Source organism: Archocentrus centrarchus, chromosome 11, assembly GCF_007364275.1.
Source record: "Archocentrus centrarchus isolate MPI-CPG fArcCen1 chromosome 11, fArcCen1, whole genome shotgun sequence".
Lineage (NCBI taxonomy): Eukaryota > Metazoa > Chordata > Actinopteri > Cichliformes > Cichlidae > Archocentrus > Archocentrus centrarchus.
In genome coordinates, this window is record NC_044356.1 from 6,296,852 (window position 1) to 6,317,436 (window position 20,585).

Below are 20,585 nucleotides of genomic sequence, written 5' to 3' on the forward strand. Positions count from 1 at the left end.
GCAGACGTCTCTCTGTCGTTTTTGTAACCTTTAAAGTGCGCCGCGCTCGGTTGTGTGTCTGTGGTTGTGTATCTGTGGCTGTGAGGTTTCAGCGTTGCGGCTGAAGTCCTCTTGGTGACGCTCTGCTGACATCACTTTGATATTCCCCCTCTCGGCTCTCCGCAGCGCACTCACGGAGCTGCTCCGCTCTCACTCACTCCGTCCGCACTTTGGTTCCATCTCGCTCCGCTCGCCGTGTCCAAGACGCGCCAGCACACACAGACAGCTCCCTGAGCACTGCGGCCGGTCCACGCGAGGAGGGCTCTGACTCTTCGTGTCATTAAGAGAATTAAAGGAAGGGACAGAGAAACTAATCACGGTCCAGACTGAGCAGAGACTCTGAGAGGCGGGAGCAAAGAAGCTGTAACTTGCTGCTTTCAGCACAGACGCTCTGAACTGAGCTCCAAGTTGGAGAAGGAACCACCCGGAGCCTGCTTAAGCACACGGCGCTGTGGAGGATATTACGTCCACCTTTTCTCCCGTGTAGCAGAATGGCGAGAGATTACGCGGCGCGCTGCCCGCTGTATCCGGCTTGGCTGGTGGCAGCAGTGGTCCTCCTTGCAGCCCAAGGTAAGAGTGAATGACCCGAGCTCTGTTTCTTTCTCAGTTTGTCGCCTCTCGCAGCCCGGTGTGTGGGCACCCCCCCCCCCCGGCACTTTCCCAGCGGCGTAGCCCGCTGAATGTTCTTGTGTGTCCGTGTCCTCCGTGGCTGCTGTGTGCAGCACCCGGACCTGCTCTAAAAGTTTATTGTCGTGTGTCTACATCAGGTTTGTGTGTGTTGAGTTTGAGTGAGCGCGAGGTGTGGCTCTCCTGCTCTGCGGTGTTTGTCCTAATTCCTCGCAGCTTCAGTCTGCAGGTGACTGTTCAGGAAACCTAATCCTCTCTGAGCCGCTGCAAACCTTCCTCGGTCTGTGTTTACCTGTCGGGAAGTGTGGCCGTGAAATGGGGCGCAATCACCGCCCCCGCTCCGATTACCGGCCATTAGAGTCACGGCAAGAATCGGTCCTCGATCCGCGGAGCAACAGGGTGTTGATGGGAAACGCGTCCTCAGCGGGCCGGCTCTGCTCCCGGGGTGGCCCCTCAACAATAAATACCGCGTCAGGAGCGCTGCATAAACACCCACTACACTGAACTGTCTGATTAAAATGCAGAGCCTCCACAGTCATGGAAGAAGAGGGGAATAAAACTCGCAGAAAATCCACACATATACATTTAAGAACATAAATGCCGTAAATATTAATATTAATGAGATTAGATCACCTCCAGCCCAATTAAAGGACTAATACCTGCACAGCCAAATATCTGAGGAGGCATTAAAAATGTTCAGCGTTTTTATGTCTAATGTTAGTTTGTTTTATCAGAAATGAAGACAAATATTACATAATATATCACCCCTAATAAACCCAAATAAAAACTCGTGTGAAATAAAGAAAAGGTTAATAAAAACCTTTGTATCGATACTCGGTTTATAAGCGTGCCAAAAATAATGTTGCTGTGGAGCTGCTGAATGGCACAGAGACATAATAGGATTAATAAGGAAACAGTGACAGCACCATAAAATAAAAGCAGATAAAAATAAACCTCCTCATGAATAACAGAAACACAGCTGATCGCAGTTATGATGGACAGAAATAACAGATCATATCACAGTTCTCATTTCTGTGGTTTCATGTGACCTCGTTTCCTCCTGCTGAGTCTTTGCTCTGATTTAGTTGGTTTTGTGCTTTTAAGTTAAACTGTTGAAGCTGCAGTGTGTACTGTGTACTGCGTGTACTGTGTGTACGTGCTGACAGCTGTTTCCTGAGCTGCATGTTTCTCAGCGTCACTGCTCATAAATGACTTTCTATAATCACAGCCAGTCTGCAGACAGCAGCAGCTCCCGGTTTGAACCGGGTCACAGATGAACAAACAAAAGTACCTCACAGCCCTCCAAATATTTCTGTGACTTTGCTAACTCAGATGTTCACATACCAACATTTTCTTGGACTTTCCGAGGTGTTTCCTCAGTGGGAGTTCACGGGAATTTCCACAGTTGGAAACGAGTTTTGCAGATTATTCAGACTCCACAATAAGTATCACAAATATGTCGTAATCCCCAACAGAAAGAGCTTTGAGAGTTGTTTCCCAGCAGAAGCAGCTCCAGTATTTGTAAGAGTTGGGCTACAGTGATCAGCCTGCTCTGTCAGCAGGAATCTGTCAGCCTGTTGTTTTCACCTGGGTATAACTAGTATCATCTGTCAGAGCGCTCCCAAATTGTCACCAAGGAAAAAGAAGATGGGTCATTATGGAGCTGGATGATGTGTCATCTTGTGCCTTGACGCACTTTGGAGACATGCCTCTGAGATCAAAGCCAATGGGAGGGCAGCTGATCTCAGTGCAGTAGCTCTGCTTTGCATTTTTGTGTAGCATCTGTTGTGTAACAGGTGACAGTGTGAGCTGTGTTTGGCTCTGAGGATCCAGCTGGAGTAGAATTAGCTGTGCAGTGCCATTCTTTCTGTTCTCGAGTATTTGGAGCGGCGTTAGAACGAGAACGCCGCGGTGAAGGAGGCCGTTCTGCTGCAGACCCCGTGCTGGAAGCTGCAGCTCAGGTTGGGGTGAGGATGACAGATGTTCAGCTCCATCGGCGCTGTGTTGTTAAAAAGCTGTCAGATTGCTGTGACAGCATCCCCACAGGTTATGAATTCACTTGAACACGCAACAACGCGTCTGAGGACCCACACCCACAGAGGCTTCCCCACATTACCCGGGCACACAGGGACACAAGCTGAGCCTGAGTTGTGTCTATAGATGATCTGTGTGTGTTTACATGGCAAACAGAATTGTGTAATTATGTAGAAGATTAACGAGCACTTTCCGAAAGGGGTCAACGGCAGCCCTGAAACCTTGACTGTGAAGCATGTTAACCTTGATAAAAAAGGCAAAATGGAGTTAAGAGGATATCATTGAGCAGCAATGATAATTAAGTCTCTTCAGGTAACCACCCCCTCCCCTTCTCGTCTCAATGGGCCCGATCCTGTGCTGAAATGTCAATGATGATGAGTCCCCTCGACGGCTCTGCGGAGACAGAGGGCTGATTAGCTTATCACTTGGAGAGCAGGCGGCCGATGATTATCGCCCTCAGAGCAGCTCGGCCTGATTATCGAGAGCTCTTATTAATGACTCATTTTTAGCTTTGCATTGTGCTGTGTTGTTGTTTGCATATTTGTGTAGCCAGTGCTCATGCTCCAGCATCCGTGTGTGATGGTTTTACTCCACTGCAGAGGAACGCAGGGATGAAGGAGGCTCACCTACCTTTTTCACGCCTGCAGGTTCTCCACAAAAATGTGTTTTGAAGCAATAATATGGATGCAGATCAGGCTGTTTTAAACTAAGCATGTGTATACACACTGGAGACTGTCTATAAAATATGTCATGTGGCCTGGGAATGCCTGTGGATCCCCCAGGAGGAGCATTAGAGGGACATCTGGATAACCTTGCTTTGCTTTCTGCTGCTGTGCTGCCGGCTGAATCTGGAGAAACGGCAGGAAAAGAATCCAGTTTTACTGCTGGAATTAAAATGAATAAACACTAAAATGAAGAAAAAAAGAGATTTCAGGACTTGCACATTACAGCCAGTTATGGTCTGTTGGCCTTTAGGATGGTAGTACGGTTATTTTAATGTTTCTCTGTGCACCATATTTTTGTTTATTAATAACTGAATGAGCCTAAAGGCTGAAAATTTTAAATTTTTTTCAAAGCAAAGGGCAGTTTGTGTAAAAAAGTCCAGTGATTTTCTCAGTCTAACAAACATATTTAGCTTCTTTGCATAAATCCTCGTTGAACCCTGCAAAGCCCTCTGACACTGGGGCGTCCGGCAGCTTCAGTCTGCAGCACAGAGGTCCCAGCCCGCTGTGGCTCATGTCACACTGGCTGAATGTCAAGGACTGTGTCTGGGGAGAGGTGATGAGTGTGTTTGTGGAGAGGTCTGAGGCAGCGGTTGTCATTGTTGCAGTGAGAGTCGATCACAGGTATCACTGCTGGCCTAAAATGTCACTGACTACACAAAGCAGCTGCATCCTCTAAGAAGCTGCATGCAGGCTCAGTGATGCATTTCCCCAGATGTTAAAAAGTCTCAGCATTAATGACCTGCTGAACAGGATGCTGCACCAGAACTGGCAAAGATACAACCTGGAGTTTAACTGTTGGTATTTCCCTGTTTGTGGCAGGAAAATAAGAAGTGCACTGTTGTCAGTCTCACAGCTCAGTCACACAATCACACAGTGAGTCACTGATGTGACAGCAGTTTAACATCAGCCATATTTAAATGTCTTATTTGCTAGAGAGCCAGTGGCTGCCAAAGAGGCCATTATTATCCAGCTGATACATCAGGCATCTGTACAGATTACAGTAATCAAAGCTACTATAACACAAGACAATCAGTCACAGAGACACACGAGTCTTTACATGAGTCATTTCCACATGTTTCAGAGGCCTTCCAAACATTATTCAAGCTCGGCTGCAGTAAGTCGCCTCATTTCTGAGCACGGAGCAGGTCTTCTTCTGGAGGTTTCACAGCAGGAAGTGGACTTTGTGTCCCGCCTCCTGCATGCGTTACCTTGACAGCACCCTCGCCAGGACCTGAGTATTCACAGCTGTTGAGAATGCTTCCTGCTGGGTGCTAAATGTGAGAAAGGGGAGTGCTGTCCTGAGTTCATGTGTGAAAACAAGTCAGGTTTAATGTGACCCCCCCACCACACTGCTGTCACACTGGGAGCTGCAGTCTAAGGCTCCAGAGGCTCCGGGTGCTGAGGGGGCACACCGTCAGAACGACATCATCGAGACAGGAATGAAACATTTCTGCTGTGCTCTTTTCAATCGCAGCTTTTCATTGGTTAATCGTTGTGTTGCATCACACTGAGATTTGTCTGCATCTCTCTTAAAAGTTGCCTCTTCTAATTTTTGCCTCCAGGCTTTTTGTTATTGATCAAAGATTAAAATCTTAACGACTTCCCACAATTCTTTGTGGGCTGGTCGGTGACGGGCGATTGGGTTTTTGTTGCAGGATCTTGCATAATCCTTCTTTTTGTGCCATCAAAGAAGTAGTTTTGATGCTCCTCAGAAATCCCGGTGCAGCGCCTGTGGCCGGAGGTGCAGTTCGGCTCGGTGGGTCACTCTCAGAAATTTGGAACTTGTTGCCATGGATACAGGTTTTGTGTCCAAGACAATTTCAGGAGCTTTTGTTGTGCAGCCGTGTGCTGTGTGTGTGTGTTTGCGTGGCCTTGGAAAGGAGATGTGTAGTTCTCATTAGTGGGAATAGTTTGGAGTTGGGCTGCTGTCAGAAGCTCCATCATCCCGACAGGAAGCAGGTCCGACTCGATCGCTGTGGGGGCCGAGCTCAGGCTTTTCCTTCTCTTTGGATTCCACGTCTGAGAAAACACATTCCAGATCACATTTCTACACATAAACCGTATCATGGCGCACACCTTGGCATTCCTTTGTGAGTCTGCAGCAAACAGGTGTCAGTGGGAAGAGGGATTATGGAGCATAGCAACAGGAAGGGGGCCATGAATCACAATGGAGCTGATCCAAGGATGGTCGGAGCGTGGTTCATCGTTCAGGGTCCAGTCGGGTTTCACTGCATCACGAATGCCTTTGCAGATTACTCCTGAACGCACGCACAACTCTGTCACACACACACACATGATCAGTGAGGCCTGCCTCGCTGGTTTGACTTCTGCTGCTGTGCAGAGGAAAGAAAAAGCTCTTCATACCCTGCTCAGTCTTCATTTTGCCGTTCTCCCATTCAGCCATTCTTCCTCTTGTCCTATTCTCTCTTTCACACTCATTCTTTTGCTCACGACCCTATTTTCAGCCGGCCGGGCTGCTGCTGCTCCCGAGCGGGGGCCCTTTTGTTGGAGCAGCTTTGGTGGAATTAAAAAGGGTGCCAGGACAAACCCCCACCCCGCTCCTCCTCCCTCCATCCTCTCTGCTGCTCTCGGTTCTTCTAGGCCTCATTGTTTAGAGAGGGAGGGGGCAGGGAGGGAGGTGTAGGGGGGATTCAAACATGTGAAAGTGTTTAGACGACGGTCCCTGTTCTGTCTCTGTCCTCAGCATTCCCGGTCCACAGCGTCCTTCCCCTGCTCCTGTTTAGTCACCATTTCCTGTCCGGATGTCGTCTGCTGGTGACAAAATGGAAATGTGTTTTCCCGCCTGTGGGAGTGCAGCGGTGGGCTAGGGTGTGATGTGACTCTGTGACATTTGCTGTTGTACCCATGTGGGCGATTAATAATCACAGTCACACTGCTGGCTTCACTTACATCATTACGGAAGCACTTTTTCCAGCTGACACAATTTAAGATGACAGCCTTGCTTTCCAAAATGTGACCATGTTGGCAGTCATTAAATCCATATTGGCATCATCATCATCATCATCGCTAACCGTCGCTGAAAATGGCCCCAATCTGGATGGGATCCAAGCTGATATCTGTCTGTAATGAACAGAATATCAAATACATTTTAAAACAGGAATAATAGAATTATCTGCTATTTAAGGTCCTCAGTGATGAGCACAGAGGAAAGTGATCGGCTTCATTAAGAAATCTCCTCATCATGTTGGATTACATTAGCCTGATAAGGGGGTCCAGTTTTTCCAGCATTAACTGCCAGCTGATGCTGAGCCTGAGGTCAGGGACACATCCAAGGATTCTGAGGACGCTGAACTGAACTGGGATCTGTGGAGGCTGACTCACACTTTGGGCTCTTGGTGGTGTTTCCTGAGCAGTTTCTGTGGTTTGGCGTGTGCAGTCCTGCAGCTCTGCATGGGCGGTACGTATCCAGGCACCATCCACATAAAGGGCGGGACCAGATGTGACCATACGTGACCATATGTGCATCGATGATGATCCTCAGTGTTACCAACGTTACCTTTGAATGTTGTGGTCATTGGTGCCCACGTGCAGCATCCTGCTCAGTGAAAGTAAGAGATGAAATGTGTTCAGCCATGTTGGAGCCTGTGGCCCTGATCACAGCTGAACATTATCCACCTCAGCATCTTTCAGTGACTGGAAGTGAAGCCTGCTTCCCTGTTGGGGATTTTCATCATTTCACCATGATTTAAAAAAAGACTTATTTCCTGTTGTAGTTCAAGCAGAGGCGGTAAACAGAGCTATTCCTGGATCCTCTTCACAAATATTTGATGGCAAATATTCATTTTCAGTTCTTCACTGGGTGTGACATCATGTTGGCCTCGCCTTTGGCCTCCCATTCCTATAAACCCTCAGCAGTTTCACAGCCCCGACACCTTTAATCTCCAGACATTTGGTGGCACAAAATATGGAACGGGAACGAAGCAGCCCAACGTTTCACTGGAGTAATCGATTGGATTTGGAAAATAATGAAGAACAGTTTTATCTTCAGCCTGCACACTGTTAGCAACACATTGTACAGGTCAGCGGCCAGCAGGGGGGGGATCTCTCTTTAGTGATGAAATGTTAAATATAAATGAGGTTAACGACACAGATCTGTGCACGTCCAGCTCATGTCTTCTCTGTTAGCATCCTCGGTGCTTCAGTCTAAACTGAATGCATGGCCTGTGTGTGTGTGTGTGTGTGTGTGTGTGTGTGTGTGTGTGTATGTATGTGTGTGTGTGTGTGTGTGTGTGTGTGTGTGTGTGTGTGTGTGTGTGTGTGTGTGTGTGTGTGTGTGTGTATGTGAGTGTGCACGAGTCGACAGGAATCACTGGGATCCGCTGCGTGTGCTCTGACAGCGTTGCTTCTCATTTGCTAACATCTCGTCTCCTCGGCCTGTTCACAGTGACTTGTGTTCAAACAGCACATTTGTATGCGAGTCACACGCTCATTAAAGAGAATACCAGTGTCATTCAGAGTTACAGCCCATTTACTACCTCCTCTTTCTACTGTATGTCTCCCCCCAATCATTCTGCAATGCACGCCACATGTAATTAGATCATTTTTAGGTCATTTTTCAATCATATAGCCTGTGGTTATTTCAAACCTGGCTGCAAATAAATTGGCTGTCCTGGCAGACAAAGCAGTTGCATGCAAAAGAAGACGTGGATCTGACAATTAAGTTTGTCAGGCTGCATATATTTCAGGGATTATTTCCTGGCGGAGGCTTCCGTGCCTTATGCGGATGTCAGGTGACTGACAGGAAGCGGTCTACATTTATATTAACAATGGGACTTGGGCTCCTGTCAGCCTTCAGTGAGACATATTGAAATCCTCTGTGCTGTGGTGCGAGGTCACCGAACGTGTGGACCGATAAGAAAACAAAGCAATCAGATCCTCGTGTGCGCAAACGTCGCCCAGAAGAAGATAGGTGTTGGTCCTGCGGCACGTTTCTGCCTCTCTGCTCTTACCTTCCTTCTCGCTTTCATCCTTACAGCAGACTCTGAAACATTTTAGGGTTTCTTTGAAGTTAAGATGTTCCACAGATTGAAATATGTGCGTAGCTTGATGCCTCTAAGTGCATTTCTTGTAGACATCCAAGTCTATTTATAGGTCTGAGGAAGCGTTAGAGTATGTGGAGCCTGCTGTGGCTCAGTGGAAACTGTGTCATATTTATGTGTTTGTGGCTGAAGACTCAAAGTTTGAAATGTGCAGGGATGGAAGTGAGGAGGCTGCTAAACATCTGTAACATCTGTGCATGTGGGGAGGGGCTCAGGGCTGCATTAGCTGCTGCTGACACCCAATCTCTGAGTTTACCAGTTTGGGGAAATCTGGCTCCTTGTTTTGGTGACGCAGCACAGAATTAATAAGATCATTCACCAAAATCAGCTGCATTGAAATCAATCTTATTTAAAACCTGTGTATGATGATGATTATTATGAAAGTGCAGAAGTGCAGAGGTGATTAGAAATGATTGGCTGCTGCTACAGCTCAGCTAGTATAGTCCACACCTGAGCGATGTCTTTTAACCATAGGAATATTTTGTAATCTGAGGACTGTATAAATCTACAGCTGTCCATTGAATTCACATAAAGCCACAATAAGTATCCATCACCCTGAGGTAGCTCCAGGTCTCCTACTTCCTCGTCTCTGACGACTCGTTTCTGGAGTTCGACCACCGCCGAACGTTTTTCTTCCTTCCTTTCTTCTCCGTCCCGCCTCCACCCAAAGCAAATGAATTCTTGACTTTCCTATCTCAGATCTACAGCTGAGGGTCACCTCTTTAAATACTCAATTCAGCGAGCCGAGTTCCTCCAATATTGAGTTTTTCTTTCTGGTTTAACATAAAAAGGTTGATGTTCTTTGACAATAATATAATCAGTATTCCAGACGGAAGCAGACATCCGGTCCTTTGGCATCTGCCAATGAAGGTTTTCTTTTGCGTGATAGAATTAGAGACTTTATTCAAAGGCAGGATTTTTCTTCTTTAATGGTATATCAGTGTCAATGACTCAGTATTGCCTGGTGCTTTTCTGCAGACCCCGTGGGCTTTCATCTCATAGCTCATTTCATTATTTCCCCTCCCTGCTGCTCTGGATGCTCACACTCACCTGTGAGTTAGCCACAAGGATCTCTGCCTGCTTCCTCTTCCTCAGAGAGGATTCAGGCCGAGTTTAATTAGACCGAAGGAAAGTGCAGAGCAGATTAGTGAGGCCAGTGCTGGTAAACAGGCACTCCCAACATCTGTCGCCCTTGTAACCGTCCTTGTCAACGTCGTGGGGCTCAGAGTGTGTGTGTGTGTGTGTGTGTGTGTGAGGGTGAAGTTTTGATATTTATGCTTATTCGACTCTTTGTAGGTTAAGACTCAGTTTAGGGTTCAGGTTAGATTTAGGTTTGTTTCAGGTGTTTAGATGAACAAAGAGGGCGCTGCTGTGTGTGTCTGTGTGTGTGTGTGTCTGTGTGTGTGTTTCTGTGTGTGTGTCTGTGTGTCTGTGTGTACTTGTGACATGTTCCCTCTGTTAGCTGCACTGGTACATCCACTGCTGACTGTGTGATGGGTGAGGATGTGAGTCGATGTGACACACACACACACACACACACACACACACACACACACACACACACACACACACACCCCCCGCCTATGAGGAAGTCTCTCTGCTTTAGTGGACGTGGATCTGGGGGGAGTGGGGTGGTGGTGGATCTGAGCACATGGACTGAATAATGCTGCTCTGGTCCAAACCTCAAACCCATTAATGACTCAAAGTGTTTCATTGTGTGACTTGTGTGTTACATGCACACATGAACTGCCTCCATGGGAGGAACATTTACACTTCACAGGTTTTAATATGATTTAAAATACTCTCATTCCCTGTTTGTTGCTCCTGTTTTAAGAAGCAGGCCTGCTTAATTTTATTGCATTGATTAGTGCAGATGCATACTCATTATAGAAGAACAATAACTAAAGAGCTTAAACTGAGCAGTATGAATCTGAAGCTGGCAAATGATTTTAAATAAGGTTGAGGACAATGAAGGAGAGTATGGCTGGCTAGCAAAAATGAATAAATGTGTTATTGTGAGCTAAGCAATTATGGCAATAATCTGCTAATCTGCCTGCCACATTGAAATTGGAATACCCTTCCATCCATTTTCTAATATGCTTATGCTGTTTGATGCTGCAGGCAGCGGAGCGTGTTTGCCTGAGAGGCAGCGCGCGCCCTTAAACCGGGTCTGATGGTTATCGTGTTCCTCACAGTCGAAGGTCTGAAAACAAACAGCAGGATGTGAAAAAGCTTCACAAGTTTACTTCCTGTATTTAAAAAATGCAGCTCTGTATGCAGCACCTTTCAAAGCACATGTTTATTAAAGTATTTCATATTCTTCTGTATTTGCATGTATTGTTGTTAGCTAGCAGTCTTCACCACATTGCTCCCACCAACACCCTCCACACGGTCCCTTTGATTAGCTGAAGCTGTAACGGCTGCGGTTCATATCAGGGAGTTTTAATTTGTTATTTGTTTGTTATTTTGGGGGAAATTCCAAGTTTTTTTTAAGTAAACTTGACATTCCCTCAAATCTGACACTTTCAAACAAATTTTAAATCCTAAATTTATCTGAAGACAGAGGCACTTATTATGATTTATTATTATTATTAACTGTGACTCTGACATCTGTGGGGTTTGTACGCTCATTTTGAATTTAACGTGTTTCAGGTGATAAAACTCCTCCAAACATTTGAGCTCAGTTAGAAGTGAGTGTGGTAGAAAACGTGCATCTGAAAGGCTGTGGGTAAATGGTTCAACAGTGCTGGGACAAACACAGCTCACCTTTGAAATCAGCTTTCTGTTATGAGCTTATTGTTGGGAATATTCTATAAAGCTGCAAACAAAGAGTCTGTAACACTGTAACTGTAGAGGCTGCGATCGCAGACCTGATGTTACCAGTTTCTCTGCTCCTGCTGTGAAAGCAGTTTGGAGCTGCGTTGCTGCTGTATCAGTGACGTTTTAGCCTTGGCCACAGCGTGTCATTTCTGAGATGGTCTCTCCTTTCATAGCTCAGAAAGTGAATTTCACTGAGCCAGCGCCTCGCCTCCTCCCTGCCACCATGTTTGTGCTTACCTCAAAAAACTCCATTAACTAAGGAGTTGGGATTGGAAAATAGAAATGACTTGTGTGCCTGGGTGTCTGACCTCTCCGCCCCCTCATCCCAGAGTCTATTTCCAGGTAGTGCTCTTTTTCGAAATGTGAGGATGATTTCTTAATCCCCGGGGAGCATCTGAGGATGGAAGCGAAATGCTTCAGCTCTTCTCGTTTCCCACCGTGCAGACGGCCTGATGGGTGGGAGGCCGCTGGCTGCCCAGTTAGCTGGATGGAAAGAAAAGTGTGCTAATGAGATGTGTGCTGCTCTTTCATGTGTGTCCTCTCCTCTTCACAGCAGGCCATTTCTCTCCACTCTGCGGGTGTCTAAGCTATAAGCTTCTAGGTTTGTGTTAATGTACAAAGTGACCGTGTGTGAACTGAAAGTTAAATACAGTTGGAATTGAATCAGGCGCTTCTCACTATGAAAGGCAGTGTGAAGGGGAGCGTGCTAATGAGAGGGTTTGGATCATCATTCCATCCTTCCAATCATCAATGGCATAAAACTGGCCAAAAGGAACACAGGAGAGAACCGGGAACGGGAGGCTGAGAGCTTCGGCACCATCAGGAAACAGATCCAAGAAAAATCATTAAATGACACTTCACCTTTATGTTACATAATAAACTCACTTATGTTGTTGTGAAGTGATTAAATGCATCAAGTGATGCACGTCATCCACAGATAACAGAAACAGCAGATGGACCAACAAAGGTTTGATCTGGTAAAAATATTTTAAAGGTCGGTGTCTTCATTGATGCCTCTTCATCATTTAGAGTTATATATCACATATATCACAGATACGAAGAATATAAATCCTTAAAAACGCTCCCAAAACGTCCGGATTCATCACAGATTGGGGATTTTATGTGGCAGGAGACCGAGTGCAGGATTTTAACGTGAATATTCCATACATCACTTTCAGAAAGTGAGTCCATGATTTAATTTGGGGGAGGCTGTTGGTAAGAGTGGTTTGGATTTCAGGGACGATGGATTTAGTGGTAATGCAGAGCTGCGTGTCATTGGTGGAGAAGACCACGATGATGGATGATGCTGGGTCCAGCAGGGAATCAGCTGGAGATGACCGAGCACCAAACTATCTCAGGACATAATGTGAGGAAGTTATTTATTCCGATGTCTGTGACATGGAAATTCAGTCAGAAGACGGTGGGATATTTCATCATTATTTCCTATCAATTTCATCACAACATCCAGTCAGAGAGCGTGCAGAGGCTCAGATGGGCCGAGGGAGACCCTGAAGGTCCTGACCCTGATATCTGACTCATGTTTGACTTCTTTTAACACACGAGGCTAAAAGTTTAACAGGAAAAGTTTGACAGCGTCTGCGCTTGTTAGCTTTGATTTCTGTTCTTTATTTCCAGACTGAACCTTTTTCTCAGCTTCATGAATCCCCAGAAGAAGGATGTTTATGATCTCTCATAAGTTTAAATGTCTACAAACTGTGACGGGTCAGTATTGGCTGATTTTACCCAAATCTGTGTCTGAGTCTAATTTAAAACACGTGCAGTGAAGCAGGAATGATAAAATGGTTGGTAAAAGTTTGGAAGAGTTGGCGGTCCTGGCACAGTCCCATCAGGCGACGGGAGGTCGGGTTTACGTGAGACTGTGTCCGTAATTCTGCTCCACAATTGTCACGGTGGGATTGTGGTTCCAAGGGCAAGGAATGATCAATCATATGTGTCTGTTTCCCTTAAATACATAAAACCACTCAAATACATATTCTGTTTAATTCTCTTACAAAGCGATGGTGTTATGAAGCAAACCTTTGATATGTTGTAATGTTATGATGAGCACATCGGTTTCAGTTGATCGTCTTTGCTGCACTGAAGCCAGCATCACTCTTACTGCTCCATAGGATCTGCTCTGGTTTCAGATGATGTGCGTGATCTGTAACTGCTTGTTAGCACCAAATGGATGCGATGGGTTAAATGCCAATTACCGCAGCCTGTGTGTGAGTCCGGATGCAGCCGGTCAGCACAGGGAGAACCATTTGCTGGCTATTACTTAGGGTTCTGGGTTCACTCTGTGTCTGACTTGACAGGACTGTCTGAGCCGTCATCCTGTTGATTCTATTCCTGCTTCCTTTTTCATCTATTTTCTGGGATCCTGAGCTTAGTATGCTGTGACAACTCTCACACTCTGCTGAATGTCAGTTCATTGGCTGCTTTCTCTCTGAGAGGACGGAGGACGGGAGGGGGACTGGAACATGTCGGAGAGGAGAGGGTCCTTCCCCCGCTCGGCCCTCTCATCCTTGCTCTCCTTCACTCTTTGCTCTCATGTTTTATTCTCAGAGTGGGACTGCTGGTGCATTCAGACTGGCTCATACATGTGAATGTTCTTTCGCACGCAGCCCTGCACACATAAGTGCCCGTGCACCGGCACCACAATGGTCCCTGTGCTGTCCTCACTGAGTCACTGCCACATACATGAAGTAATTACAGGCACAGACACACACAGTCAGTCTCAGTCTGGTGGAACCATTCGATGGCGGCCCCCTGACAGCTATCCAGTCTCAGTGTCTTCTTGCAGAAACAGATAAAAGCTGTTTTTAATGTCTTTCCATGTCATCTCTCAGCTCCTGTCTCTCTTCTCTCTGCTGCCAGTGAGGTGTGGGCGTTGGCAGGATGTGCACGCATGTGTCTCAGTGTCTGCATGAATTTGTGTATTTTGTTACATGTGTTTGCATGCATGCTGGGAATCATCGTTTTATGTCTGCGAAGATGTGCCGATGATGGATTGAGACGAAGAGCCAAGTACTGACTAAAGCCTCCTGTGTACTTGCTTAAGTCACGAGTAGAAGCAGTGAAACAGCTGAATACCATTAGACCACTGAAGTACACACACATGCAATGAAGCTGGAGCTTCTAAGGTAGGGTCGGAGGTACACTCTGCTTATCACAGGCCTAAAACTGAGAGACAGAGCCATACATGCTCACAGTCTCACCTACAATCAATTTAGAATCAGCAATTAACCCAACGAGTATACCCCCCCCCAGGCTCAGGGAGAGCAGCCGGCCAGCGGTTTCAAACCCATGAGGTGGCAGTGCTCAACACTGGACCACTGTGACTGTTTGTGGTCAGCTGACACATTTACTGATGAACAACTGTGATGTGCACCAGGCAACTGAGGCTGTCTCAGGCTGACCTTTAACCCTCATCATCCTTTCTTTGTATAAGTTTTATGTATTTATACTACAAGTTACCCAGTGAAGTACAGTAATCTCTGTGGAGCCGTGCAACTGTAGCTGGTGTGTGTGTGTGTGTGTGTGTGTGTGTGTGTGTGTGTGTGTGTGTGTGTGTCATGGATTCCTGCTCCTTTTGTCTGTTTGCTAGTTTAATGCCAGGACGACCACAGTGAGAGAATTATTGTCACACAGATGTCGACCCACCCACCATTGATATTATCTGCCCAGTGTAACACACACACACACACACACACACACACACACACACACACACACACACACACACACACACACACACACACACACACACACACACACACACAGAATAAGAAAGGGTGCCATTTCCTAATATATGACCACAGATGGAGTAATTATGAGCTTTAATCATTCAGACATGCTACAGAGCAGACTTTAATAAACTCCTGTATAAATGGTAGCTGCTAACACGCGTTTAAAAACTGCACATTTAAAATTTTTTTCTTAGAAATGTTTGACCTCTCAGACCGTCTGGACTTGTTCAGCCAATCAGGAGGCGAACACGAGTGGATCGCCATAATTTGAAGCTTAATCTCGACGAAGGCAGAGGTGCTGCTACAAACGCCTCGCAGCGACAGTGAACGGGTCGGTGATATGAAGAAGATGTGACGCTCAGAATGGCAGTCGCATTCAGAGTTAATTAGCCCGGTGCCATATTTGGAACGAGGCGGGACAAAGAGGAAGAATTAAAGAAGAATGGCATAGACAGCAGCTGGTACCTAATCCTGTGAATGATGGTGTGTTATTAAAAAGCTCACACAGCACTGAGATTAAAGCCTGAGCTTCAAGTCACTTTTGATTAATGAGAGGCTTGATTAATCAAGTCTGTCTCCAAAATGCACACATAGGTGCAGGGACCACACACACACACACACACATATATTTGGGATGTACAGTAACAGTTTTATGAGAACTTGTTGGATATCTGTGGCCGCGGTGATGTGAAACTGGGTCATCTGTGGCTCTGTCAGCAGGAGGAAGTCTGTTCACCTCATGAGACGTGAAATTCTTCTTCTTTGGGCTCGTTGTGTGTTTTTCCTGTTGCAGGTCCGAGCGGCTGTAGATGTGTGAATGTGGGAGAGAACGGGAACGCTCAGGTTTGGTTACTTTAAAAATTAAAATAGTGGAAACATTTCATTTCAAACTGCATGTGCAGAAGACCTATATTGGCTGATGTGCTGAGAAATCAATAACAGCCATGTAATCCATGTGAGATAAAAGATTAGCCTTCAGATTGCTGTAAATTTCCCACTCCTGGATCTTTGTGATGTCAGAGAGGATGTTTCCTAATATGGTCGTGTCAGGCACACAGCTGTAGCTGTGAGCATACCTGTTGATTATGAGGAGCAGCCAATCAAATAAAGCTGGTTTAAAGTGAGAGCAGCTTAAGTGTGTATGAGGTGAGGGGCCAAAGCACAGGGTCAGAGTGGTTTTCACCTGTGAGTCACACAAAGCTGCTCTGTTACAACACAACAATAAACACACAGAGCTGGGAATGAGCACACAGCTTCCCTCTAATTTACCAAGGCTATAGAATAGTTTTAACCTTATTATGTCTGCCCTTTTTCCAGGATGTATCCTATTTGATATCTGAGGCCGTGACTGCACCATCCCACTGTTACATTCATGGTGACATTTGCAGAACATGCACAATTTGTACCCTTGTAGTGGTTTTTGGACAGGTGAGTGCAGACACACAGAGTGGAATCAGAGCCGCTCTGCTGATGACATTTACATCAGGTGGACCCTGCTGCACTCCTGCACTTTCTATAATGATATATAATAGCTTTCTGAGCCCACATTCATATCTGTTTATTATTTTTAAACCAGTATGAGGTTTTCATGTAGCCTCAGAGGAAACTCCTCCTCAGCCTCAGTGTGTGTGTGTGTGTGTGTGTGTGTGTGTGTGTGTGTGTGTGTGTGTGTGTGTGAGTTCACTTTGTGAGCTCATTTGCTTGTGTCAGCCTGTCTGTCCTTGATTTGACCACAGATCAGCCTGTTTGTGTGTTTGTGCACTCTCATACGCAGGTGTGTGTGTGTGTGTGTGTGTGTGTGTGTGTGTGTGTGTGTGTGTGTGTGTGTGTCTGCCAGCAGCAGGGTCTGATCTTAGATCAATGCGTTTCACCACAGTAGCTGCATTCACACATTCCATTTCCATAAATGGGCAACAGTGCACAACACAAATTACTGTCAGGCCGCGGGCTGCTTTAGTGTAATTACTCCTCCTCCTCTCTGCAGCTCACCTTCTCCTCCCCGTGTCATCTCCTCTTTTTCCTGTTGAGTCATCTTTGCTCTTTTTCTCCTTTATATGCCATCCATCACCTCTGTCATCTGCTTCATGTCACTCCCACCTTCCTCTCCTCTCCTCTCCTCTCCTCTCCTCCTTTGCATGCATTTCCTACCTCCTCCTCCTCTTTATTCTCCTCCTTTCCTCCCTCTCATTGCTTTCCTCTCTTTATTTGTCATTCATCACCTCTCCTCTCCTCTCGTCTCAGCAGGATTCTCTCCCTCCCTGCCAATCATTCTCTCTCCTCCTCCTGTCGTCCTGTTTCTCCTCACATACTGCCATCCCTGTCCTCTCCTTTCCTCTCCTGACTCCACTTCTTCCCTCTTCCATTTAATCAATTCATCATACCAGCTTTCCATGCTGCCCCCTCACTTGAATTTTCCATCTCATTTTCCTCTTCCATTTTCCTTCTAAATGTTTTCAGTTACTTGCCTAAATCTCCCATAACAAATGAGTCACTTCTGCAGTAAATATCAAAAGACACTTTGGCTTTCGCTTCATCCCAGGCTGGCATCCACAAACATTTACTCTGGTGTTCAGAGACTTCCGAGGATCTCCGTTTGTGCCGACTTTAACGGAGTCTCGTTGACACAGTGCGTCTGTGAACTGACCGAAGTTTGTGGTCAGCGAAGAATGATGATCTTCACTCTTTATATCTTTGTGTTTGCACTGACAGCTCTTAAGGAGACCATGTCAGTGCAGCTACTATCTTTGTCTCTGAGTGCAGAGTGGTTAACGACGTGTATCAGAGCTCTGTCGTTGCCTCATGAACCTGAACCTTTACTAAAAACTGGTCTGAGAGTTAAAAGTGAGATCTGATCAGAGGTTCTGATAAACTCAGATCGCAGCCTTTGATCGACTGAAACAAACTGAAGCAGCTTCTTCGTCAGTACGTCACCACTGAAACATGAGGATTGGATGGGGACGCATCGAGACATCATTTTGAATAAAAGGGTATCATCCACAAAGAACACATCACATGGATGCAGAAGTGCCCTAAACCTGCATTCTTTCTCCTGACCAGCAGGAGGTGACTCCTCTGAGTGGGAAAATAAACCCAGCTGTGGGGGACAGAACTGCTAACTTGTTTTAATACCTCACTGAATGCCTGATTCTGATTATTTTACTGTGTCGGTCGCTTTAGTTTAAGTTCTTTATTACTGAATAAATCATAAGATTATTTTTCTATTAACATCCCCTTAGAGTAAAATACACAGTAAAGATTAGGGCGTGGCCATATTTTGATTGACTCATTGTATGATTATACAAATTCATCATTCAGGAACTCAGATGCTCGATGATGACGTCTGGTATTAAAAATGGCCCCTGAGTCTGTGGCCATCTTTGACGTACAGCCTGTGGCAGCATGCTGTTCTGATGAACTCACTGTGGGCCTCTGAGGCAGCAGCTCAGGAGGTCTGTGAGGGTATCCTGTACCTGCATCATCATCAGCAGATGTTTATATTGGGTTTGCATCCATGGATCAGACTTTTTCATATCTCACTGATAGATTAAACCTGAAGGGCAGACCAGCACCCTGAAACCAGTGAATCCATGTCATTCACCTCACCTGCCAGGAATAGCTGATATTTTGTTCTGAATGGGAATATTTCCCTTTGTTTTCCTTGTACCAGAGCTCCACCATGGAGGATTCCAGCCTGTGTATACACAGAGATGCACACACTTGTTACTCTGTTAGGGTTTAGTTTCCATTGATCTGTGCTGCTCGTAATATTTCCCACAGCAGCCTCGATAGAGCCGTGGCAGCTCATTGGTGGGGTGGGGGTGGTGGGGGTGGGGGTGGGGGGCTGGCTGTGAAACATGGCAAGAAAAAAAAATGAGAGCAATAGAAATGGAGGCAGAATGTGTCTCCTGCTCGGCTGTGAGAAAGGCTTAGTGGGAATGATTACTGGTGAAAGCTAAATTGGCAATATGCCCTTTCTGTGTTTTGTGCCTCTGGTTTTCTCGGCCTGTCCTCCTTCTTCTTCTGCTTCTCTCTGTGTCTCAATCTTCCTCACTTTGTCGCTCCGCTTCCTTTTTCTTCCTCTCATTGTGTGTTTTTGTGTTTTTCCTCCTCTTCCTCCTCCTTACGTGGATACCTGGAGCTCCAGTGTAGCAGATGAAGTTTCCAGATCAGAAAGTGGTGACGTTATGAACATGAGCCGTTTGTCTTCTTCAGTTGTGTGATAGCTGAAAACAATCAGAAACTACAGTTTCGTGTGGCTGGCTGTGTTTAAGCAGGTAGGCCAGTTGTAGTCTTGTAGAAAGGGAGGAAACAGATGTTTGAGCAGCTGAGATTCAGCAGGTACCTGTCTGCTGCTTCCTTTGCTGCTGCCTTTGATGCACACGTTCACAGAGACAATTAGACAGCAAAGAGGATCTTTTTACTTTTTCTGTGGATTTCAGGATGGATGAGATCTCAGCCTTTCATGCACTCCATTTCTTTATGTTTCCTCTTTTTGCCCACTTGCTTCCTTTTTGCTCCATCTCAGGCCTTATAGGGTTGCCGGGGTTAATCTGTCCTCTGCTCTGGCTCTGCCTCTCGCTCCTCTACATCGTCCTCTCTCAGTTTCTCTCCTGTTTTCATTTCACCTTTTCTCTGTGAACCCAGCCCATCTGCAGCTGACCTTATTCCTGCAGCGTAGTGCAGGTTGGGTCATGTTTATTTTAGTGGCTGTCTGTAGCCGTGACCCTTCACCACTTACCTCACACTTCTCATTCCTCCTCCTGCCCCTAAAGCCTGCGTTTCTCTCCTGGTGTCTGTGGCTCTCAGAAAACGTTGGTGTCTCACAGAAAGGTAAAAATCTGAGAAGCAGCAAATCTTCATGTTTGAGAAGCTTCAGCTTCAAATCAGTTATCAGACGGACTCTAACAGGAAAAAGCAGTTTTTCTTAATGCTGTTCTCAGATCAGTATTTCTCCACTGTGAGATGTTTAGTTGTGTTGATGTTTCTGAGTTTGTGTCAGTCAGAGGTGCAGAGCTCTCACTCCCACAGTGAAGAGCCGGTCTCACCGTCAGAGGCAGCAGTGAAACTACACACACACACACACACACACACACACACACACACACACACACACACACACACACACACACACACACACACACACACACACACACACACACACACACACACGTTCAGGTTTAGTTGAAACACTTTGCAGTGTAACTTTGCTGCACAGTTGGTGCTGTTCTCCACGTTTGTTCATTTTTCTGACTCATGTATCATGTTGTGTGTCAGTTTCAGTGAAGTTGTGTTTGAAATAAATCCATGTTTGTGTGTCTGAGCCTTTTGTTTAACTCTTCAGTCGGTCAGTTTTGATAAATCAGATTTCCTTCTCTGGTCACAGGGTTGGAGAGACCAAACTGCATTCAGAGTTCGAGGTGAGAACGATGTTTTGATTGGAGAAACTCTGATGGATGAACGTCTGACAGTCTCAGTCTGTTACTATCCATCTCAGATCCATGTTCAGGTTCATCATTACTGGAAGCCATCAG

The 20,585-nt window shown here is 46.0% G+C and overlaps 1 protein-coding gene across 2 annotated transcripts in view; it reads left to right on the forward strand.

Annotated features, from left to right (window-relative positions):
• The first annotated feature begins 128 nt into the window (after positions 1 to 128).
• pvrl2l (PVR cell adhesion molecule related 2 like) overlaps positions 129 to 20,585 on the forward strand; it is a 298,334-nt gene continuing 277,877 nt past the window's right edge. Inside the window, exon 1 of one of the 2 annotated variants that reach the window (XM_030740537.1) lies at positions 129 to 609. In XM_030740537.1, coding sequence (XP_030596397.1) covers positions 531 to 609 — 79 coding nt within the window. In that variant the 5' untranslated portion in view covers positions 129 to 530. The remainder of the gene's footprint in view (positions 610 to 20,585) is intronic. The other variant, XM_030740538.1, reaches the window with a different exon arrangement.